This window comes from Adiantum capillus-veneris, chromosome 29, assembly GCF_014529385.1.
Source record: "Adiantum capillus-veneris isolate H3 chromosome 29, ASM1452938v2, whole genome shotgun sequence".
NCBI lineage: Eukaryota > Viridiplantae > Streptophyta > Polypodiopsida > Polypodiales > Pteridaceae > Adiantum > Adiantum capillus-veneris.
Window position 1 is genome coordinate 73913291 of NC_140959.1, and position 8521 is coordinate 73921811.

The 8521-nt window shown below is 42.8% G+C and overlaps 1 protein-coding gene across 1 annotated transcript; it reads right to left on the reverse strand.

Annotated features, from left to right (window-relative positions):
* Nucleotides 1-3086: 3086 nt before the first annotated feature.
* On the reverse strand, nt 3087-7657 carry LOC147419408 (uncharacterized). Its single transcript, XM_086505469.1, has 13 exons — nt 7144-7657; nt 6904-6978; nt 6771-6830; nt 6490-6605; nt 5960-6117; nt 5702-5835; nt 5254-5560; nt 4739-4743; nt 4451-4623; nt 4308-4383; nt 4165-4233; nt 3828-4062; nt 3087-3728 (listed from the first exon to the last, which is right to left on the reverse strand). Exons 1-13 carry the CDS (start codon nt 7294-7296, stop codon nt 3163-3165), a joined length of 2127 nt encoding a protein of 708 aa, XP_086361595.1. The 5' UTR covers nt 7297-7657; the 3' UTR covers nt 3087-3162.
* Nucleotides 7658-8521: the final 864 nt, after the last annotated feature.

The window sequence follows — 8521 nt, forward strand, 5'->3', positions numbered from 1 at the left end:
GAAGCTTTTTTTAGAAAGCCAAAAAGAGAGTTTGAATTTAGTGCAAGAAAGATATATTTCTAACAAGTGTTATATACATGTTTTAGACAAACTGTTAGTACAAGGATTTTTTGTACAATCCCTACTAGGTCTACATGCTCTCATTAAGCGGAATCTCGCCATATCTGCCCGCCCCTCTCTCTCCTCTCTCTTCCCCCACACTCTTCGCCATTGTTGCCCTATGTGCCCTGCTTGTACAACCATGGACAACAGCTCCATCACGAGTTTCCTCCAGGTTTGCACACGCGAGGGTGCCTCCTGCTTGAATGCAATCGCATGCACTCGCTTTCTCTACACATCGCTTTCCGTCGCTCTCCCTCTTTCTGTCTCTTCACTCAGAGCGTCAGGATGCAGGTTCCCTCAAACAAGCTCTCTCTCTCTCTCTCTCTCTCTCTCTCTCTCTCTCTCTCTCTCTCACACACACACACACACACACACACACACACACACACGTATGCACGTTGGTATGCTCTTGTGGCTCTCAAAAACAAAGTCCCATGGCGGCATAAGCTCAAGTCTAAGCAGATTCCCTCTGCTTTTCCCCCTTTCCCAAACAAGCTCGTTCGCGCGCGAAACCACCCCCCCCCCCTTCTTCTGCTCTGCCTCTGGTTATGCACAGACCTGTTAAATAGCTTTCACTCCTCCCCACCGTGTTCCCCTCCCTGCGCTCCTCATCTACATCGCCACTGTCACCTGAAGCATCCCAATGCCTACGGGATGCAAAACTTGAAGGGGGGGGGGGGGGGGGGGGGAGAGAGAGAGAGAGAGAGAGAGAGAGAGAGAGAGAGAGAGACCATGCCCTGCACGTGCCCAACCCTCCCTTGTCGCCTCTGTGCTTCTGCGAATACTGCAGTGACTCAACACCTGCCAGGTGTGACAGAGAGAAAGCGACACTGGCTCAAAACTGCCAGAGAGAGAGAGAGAGAGAGAGAGAGAGAGAGAGGCTTGTACAGTCCTGCACACCTCTCAGCCTCTCCACGCACATCACACACTTGCAGACAAATGTGTATCCCTTTCAAAATATCTAACCCCGCACTCCAACTGTTGCAGGCAAGAATGTTGTCCATTCGTCTTCCAACATCTCTCCCGACTCCTTCTAATTGACCTGCTCTCTCTCTCTCTCTCTCTCTCTCTCTCTCTCTCTCTCTCCACGTGCCTATGCAAAGCATCATTTCTGAGAAAGACCCCAAGACCCCAGGTCCTGAGTTCAACTCTCCTCGTCGGATATTTCCCACGATGTTAAAATTCTCTTCTTCTCTCTCTCTCTCTCCAACACGTGCCTCCCCCCACTCCTCTTTTCCCTCAAAGCCTCAAGAGCATCTACTCAGATTCCCTTTAATTCACCCCAAACTAAAATTGGTGAGGCCTACTGCTGTATTTCTATGGCTCACTTTTATCGTTTTTACCTCTATTTCATAACTATCAACCAACTAATTTTTTTAAAATCCACCTAAATTAGAAGTTCTTTCCGTGAGTATAACGTAGTTTTGGTATTGCTCAATGTTTTTTTTGCTCAAAAATCTTTGCTCGGTGTTCTGGTTTCCTCAACCTTTAGCAATCAAGATACTTGAAAAGTAGAGGCAGATGCCTCACTTCACAAGGTTTAATATCCTTAACATTAGTTTGGTACCAAAACCTCCTTTAATGCCATATTTTTGTGGCTCACTTTTATTGTTTTTTTTCTCTATTCATAACTATCGACCAACAAATTCAAAAAACTTCCACCTAAGTTAGAAGTCCTTTTCATGAGTATAACGTAGTTTTGGTGTTGCTCAAAATTTTGTTTGCTCGAATTTTTTGGCTCGATGTTTTGGTTTTCTCAGACTTTAGTATCAAGATACTTAAAAAGTAGAGGCATGTGCCTCATTTTCGAACAAGGTTTAATATCCTTAACATTAGTTTGCTACCAAAACAAGACACCGAAGTGTCCTTTTTTTACAAATTCAAATTGAATGCTAGCTACTTGCATCAGATGGTGTATTTAATAAAACCCTCTTGATATGCTTACATATGTCGGCTAGAAGGTCTTTTAAAAATATAACCTTGCATTTTAGAAGCTTTAATGTGGTTAAGAACTATACTTATCAAGTGGACCCCCATAAGATTGCAATTGATGCTTTGAACTAATCGATTTTTTAAGCTTAAAAAAAAGTGAAAAGCCCTTGTAGAAAATTTTACATGATTTTTTCACAATTGTCCTATAGGTAATTGCAAGTTTGTGCAAAAACATTTACTTGAGATTATTTAAAATAATGTGAAGTTCTACGTGTTCGATTTGGCATTCAAAGAAAAATATGTTTTAGATGTATTTAAGAGTTTTAAAAAGTGATACATTGCTTTCCCTCTCCATTGAGGACTCAAGGTGGCAAGTAAGAGTGCTTTGGTAAGCAACAACTATTGGATCATTTCAAATATTCAGAACTGTGCATGAGAAAACTTTGATATTTTAATTCTTGAGATACAATTAGGGGTGCCTAAAATTTTGATTTCAATGTTATTGTGTAGTTTTGTACAATAAAAAATTCAAGATAGGTTTCAAGAAATACGATTTAACCAAGTTAAAGAGCGAAAAAAATACGTGGTTTCTTGGTTTCAACATATAAAGTCATTTGTAGTTGTCAAACTACACTAGAATAGCCCCAAATTCATAAGAGAACCTTTAGAAGGCCAAAATTATGCTTAGTCGGTCCGTGCTTAAGTATGCATGAATTATGTCTACAAGTGACTAATTGGAAGCGAATCCTTGAGGTGCATTGCATTGTTCTCTAATAGTAAGTACTAACACCTAGCTTTTACAGACATAAAAAGGGTCATCTCCACAAAAAGATATAAACATCTTCGATTTTTTTGAAAAAAACACATTGAAATTTTTTTTTAAATTTATGACTTAAAACTTACTGTAATTCTCCATAGGGTTTATATTTTGACATACAAAAAAATTCAATGTTTTCTTTCTATCATGAACAAACCTATGGTAGAAGCAAGGTGGTAAAAACTTAATTCTATCTTGACAAATAAATTGCCAAAACTTGATAAAAAACAAGAGGTAACTTGATAAAAAACTTATTGGAGAACTAGTTTTAAATACTTGAATCATTTTATACATTAGAAATTTCTTTTAGATTACTTGAGAGCGTTACTCTGCAATATAAGGGATATGACGGTTTCACACACGACATAATCAACATATTGTGCAGCACGCCGTATATCATCTACAGTGTATTTATAAGGCACGACGGGCGGAAGAGGCAAGAAGTGGGGTGGAAGCAGGTGGGTGTCGCAAGCGAGCAGGTGCATGGAGCCTGCTTTGGCCCCATCCAAATCCGTGGGTAGCGCCCGCAAGGCTGGGCAATCCAACAGTGCAAGACGCTCCACCCGCTCCATCAACCCCTCCGGAATGGCCTTCAACTCTGGACATCCATACACTACCCACATCTCTAGGTGCTGCAACATCTCCGTCTCTGCACACAGCTCTTGCAATGCCAGACAATTAAGGAGTTGTAGGTTTCTTAAGCTGGTCGTGCAGCCAGTGATGAATTTGGGCAGCAGCACTTCCACCTTCTCTAGTGATACCAATTGCAGGCACTCTAGTGATGGGCAGCTCGATTGCACACCCTTCAAGCTGCACAGTTGCTCGCACACTGCCAAGCGGAACCACCGCAGTTTCTCCAGTTTCAAACACACATCATCTGCATCACCCATCATCTTTACTTAGCATTCCACGGAAGGCAAAACTAGCTGCAACTGTTGCAAAGAAGCAAGTTGCCCAATCTCCTCCATAGGCACACATTTAACCGCCCCAAGATCAAGTCGAAGAAACTCAAGCTCCTTCATCCGGCCTCCAAGCACACCGCTACGCATCTCCTTCAAAGCTGGCAACTCGGGATCTAGTCTCTGTAGTCGCGTGAGATGCCCAAGGCTTTGAGGGAGCTCTTCAAGAGTGTCACTTGATATGTCCAGAATTTCCAGGCTTGTCAAACTACCCATCTCCTGAGGTAAAGTGCTCCCTCTGAAATCACGTAGCTGTAATTGTCACAACTTGGTCATCTCCTGGCAGAAGTAAGATGGGAGCACTGCTATTTGCTTAGTCTAGAGGATGCGGAGCGTGTTTTTGCGCAAGTCGACCGCTGCCTTGGAAATGGTTGCACCACGAAACCACGATATAACTTGTAGCTTTCTGGTTGATGGAGCTACCTGTAGTACAGTGCCCAGATCAAAACGACGAGCAAGTACCCAGATCAAAAGGAATGCTTGGTCAAATTAATTACCCAGAGCTCCTCATCTATCCCCAAACATACGTCCAAATACACTAGTTCCTCTAGCTCGTCTGCTTCCATCTGGAGCCTGCACTTATGAATATACATGAGTTATGAAATTGCAACCAAAATTAGCTGATCATCACGAGAAGTACCCGATCGGTGAGCAGCTGATGACAACCTTGAGCTGCTGAGGGGGGTCTGCAATGCGTTCATTGACATGAGTGTCAAGCACCATCACCTCTAGTTCTCGACAATTCTCAAGGAGTTCTGCTTCTACTCCGTCCTCCAAAGCTGGCACTCGCAACCATTTCACTTCCTTCCAACTCTGTACAAATAAAAGCGACACTCTTATTCAATCACGAAAGTTTTGATCAGGCTGAGCTGATATCAGCACTAGGATCTAGAAAAAATCTTTTATGAGATCAGTATAGTAATTATACCTCGTCTCATCAATGTCGTGAAAGTCTTGCTGACATGATGGGATTTTGGAGGGAGCATATTTCCTTGCAATTGCTATTTGATAGCCAAGAGCTCTAACAAGGTCATGCACCTTCAAAATAGGTCATACAGAACCGTCTGGAAACTTGAATGACTGCCTCTCTAGCAACGATAATGCAAAAAGCCTTTCAGTTTTTGCCCTTGGGAGTATTGTTTCCACAAGTTTCCTGAATGCATAGTGAGTAAAATCGTGACAGCACACGCAGGCTAGCAAAAATGCGGTTTGTGTTTCGCCACTTAGAGATTCATAACTCGATTTTAAGATGTTATTGACTCCTTCCTCAAGCTCAAATGGATCTCCATGACTTTTCAAGGCCTCGTATTTCTTCCTCCATTCATGCACGCTTGCATTGAACAAGCTCCTTCCTAGCACTCTCAGTGCCAAAGGCAAATTGCCACAAATGGAGCTCACCATGTCTTTGATCATGCCTTGACCATTATCGTACTCTTCCAACACCTGTAAGCTTGGCTCTTCTCGCCCAAATGAATGAAAAATAGAAAAGCTTCTCAGCATCCCTATCATTCAATAGCTTCATGTTGTACTTTTCCACTCTATAGCCTTGATTTCGCGTAAAGACCCTCGTGCACACTGACTCATCCCTTGTTGTGATTAACCATCTACTCTCCTTTGGAAGTGTAATTTGCTCGGGCTCAATCGGAAGGAGCTTCTCCAAATCTTGTTGTTGAAGAACATTATCGATATATATGAAAACAAGATTTGCGCCTTCGCTTGTTAGGACTCTAGTCAATTCATCTTTAACAACCTAAGGATTTGTTTCCATCCAAAGGCTTCTACATGTTAGTATTTTCACCATTTGTTGTCGCACATTTGTAATGTGATCCTCACTAGGCTTCTCACCCAACTCAATTCTACACCACCAATGCCTCTCTTTTGAAACCAAGACCTCATTGTATATAGCATCTACAAGAATAGATTTCCCTAATCCACCCATACCATATACAACAACAACTCTCGTCTCCGCCTTGTCCTCTAGTTTCAACAGCTTCAAAACATCTCTTTTCCGCTCCTCAATACCAACTGAAGCATGAGACAAAGAAATATCTTACTAAAATAAGATTTTGACTTTATAATATAAGCGTTGTTTGGCTCAAGGATCTTACAAGAATAAGTTCTACTTGACTATGATACACAAAATACTTGCCTATTCCCGCTACAGGTCGTGTGGCTACTATTGGAGGAGGTTGTGCAAATTGCTCGATCAATGCTGTAGTCATCACAGCATTTGCTTTCAACAGAAAGTATTCCAATTTCTTCTTCCAAGTTTCAATCTCCTTTGCATGTATGCTTGCACATAAAAATCTAAAAAGGACTTAAAATTGTCACAAGATTGCAAGGTAAGACAATTAATAAAGCTTGTTCTCTAAACCACTCACATCGAGACATGGTTCATCATTACATTGCATGTTCAATCTCTAATGCACCAGGTGTGAGGAAGCATTGAATACAATATACACCATGTGCAGGCACGCACGCATGAGCACAGATGAGTGCTACATACACACACACGCACACACATTCACACACACACACACACACACAAGGTCACGGACTCTTGACAAGCACAATTTATGTACTATTATATTGTATCTTCAACACAATAGAGAGAAATTAACGATGCGCATGCCCATTTCATATATTCAAATAACATGCCTTTGGAGTGTGATGGAATACCTCTTGATTGCTCCCGATTTCGATAGGGCTTTGCATATCAAATAGCCCTCTATGATTATGTCTAGGGATTCTGCCATGTAGTCACTCACTGAGCCTTCATTCACAATATGAGGCTTCTGCCATGTAGTCACTCACTGAGCCTTCATTCTCAATATGAGGCTTCATGACTTTTTTCCAGATATCCAAGATTCTTTCATAATGTCGTGGCATTCCTGTTTATTAGCATGCATTTGCAAAGACAAATCGAGGCACATTGCTACGATGGTTGAGCCTACACCGACCCAATGCAACGTGCCCAATGCATTAAGAGCATCTTTGGTACTTTGAGCTCCAAAAAGGACCTGAATAGAATAACAATCCGATTTTGTCCAACGAAAAACAAAGAAAAAAAGAGAGCACCCTCAAAGATTGCACCTTATCCAAATTCTTATTGAGATGAGAAGCATAATTCTGCACATCTTTGGACTTGAGCACATCTTTGTCTCCTTGCTAGCATTGCACACAACACGTAGAAAGAAGGGCCAGGCTTAACTCTTAAGAAAAGCATCTCAAAAAGATAGATTTGCCCTAACTTCAGCGATTAACAAAGACTCCTAGTACCAAAATATGCTAAGAGAAAGGATTTTGCCAATGTTCTACAAGAAAGACACTCACTGCAAATGATCGTTCGATGTCCACCAAAAGTTTTGAAATGCGCTCTTTAGTGGTAGGAACCTCAGGAAAAGAAAGTGCTTCTCTTATTTCTAAGTTGTTGCCAATACAACATGCCCATCTGCTATTGCCTGCACAGTAGCCACATCTTTCCATCTAATATCTATATTAAAAAGCCACGTCTCAGATCCAAGTGGCTGGATCTAAGGCCTGCTTCGACTGCTTCGGCTTCTGAATCATGTGCCAGTTCGGCTTCAGAATCTGCGTAGCTAGGTGCGTCGAGCGCCAGCGGGCAAACTCTCGAGCAGTGAATCCTCGAGCTTCTGCACGAGTGCTCTCACTGTGCCACTGAGCTCCTCGAGCAGCGGGCAAAACCCCTCGATCTGCAGAATAGCATGGATGTAAAAGAAACACAAAGTAGCCTATGCAGAGATCTACCGGCAATCACAAACTTTTATTGGCTGGGTTCAGACGAGCCCGGCGGCAGCCAAGAGGCTTGTGTTGTGCCTCCACCCAATGCTCGAAAAAAACCTAGGTTTAGTGTAATCCCACCTACAAATTTTGAAATATACCTCTAAATTTTAAATTTGAATGTGAGAAAACCTACAAAATTTTGAAAAGATTAGTGTAATTCGATGTAAAAACCTTCAAATTTTGTCAATTTACCTCTGTTGTTTCACAAATGTAGGTTTGCCAAGTTTTTGGGAAAAAGTTTTTTTCGAGCATTGCCTCCACCCCACAAGGTGCGCGGAAGACGACCCAGACCACAGAAATGACGTGCGTTCACAAGGTGCGCGGAAGACGACCCTAACCACAGAAATGACGTGTAAGAGCGCCTTCCGATAATCCCTCTAAAGATGCCTTTTGGGTGGTTGGCCTATCGAGCTGGAAGGCCCTCTCGAGTCAGCGTAGCGGTCCCATACCACCCATTTTAACTGGCTGTAGCCAGCGTTAGCTCCATCAAGCCCCCCTTCCGCACCTTCTGCATGCTCATTAGCCTCCTCTGCCCATCTCTTTTGTCCTCGTTCTCTCCCACTCTCCCAATAGTCCTCGCAGGTTTTTAATGAGTAAGGATGTGCAGATGAAGCAGCCGCTTGCATTTCAGCATCCCAAGCGGCATGGCAATGCCATTTTGCAAGAGGGTTGAGAGGGAGAAATGGCGATATGTATAGGCACTGCCATTTCCAGGGCTTGTCGCTCGATGAGTTGGCTTTGTGCACTAGTAGCTGCCGGTTTCGGAGGCGGAAGGCCATTCTGAAGGGTGGTTCAACCACCCACCAAACGAGGGGCACTTTCCGTTTCGGCTATGGTTACAGCAACCCTACAGGCATGGATTTTTTATTGGGAGGCGCTCTCAAAGGCCCTTTTAGAGGGTCTATGA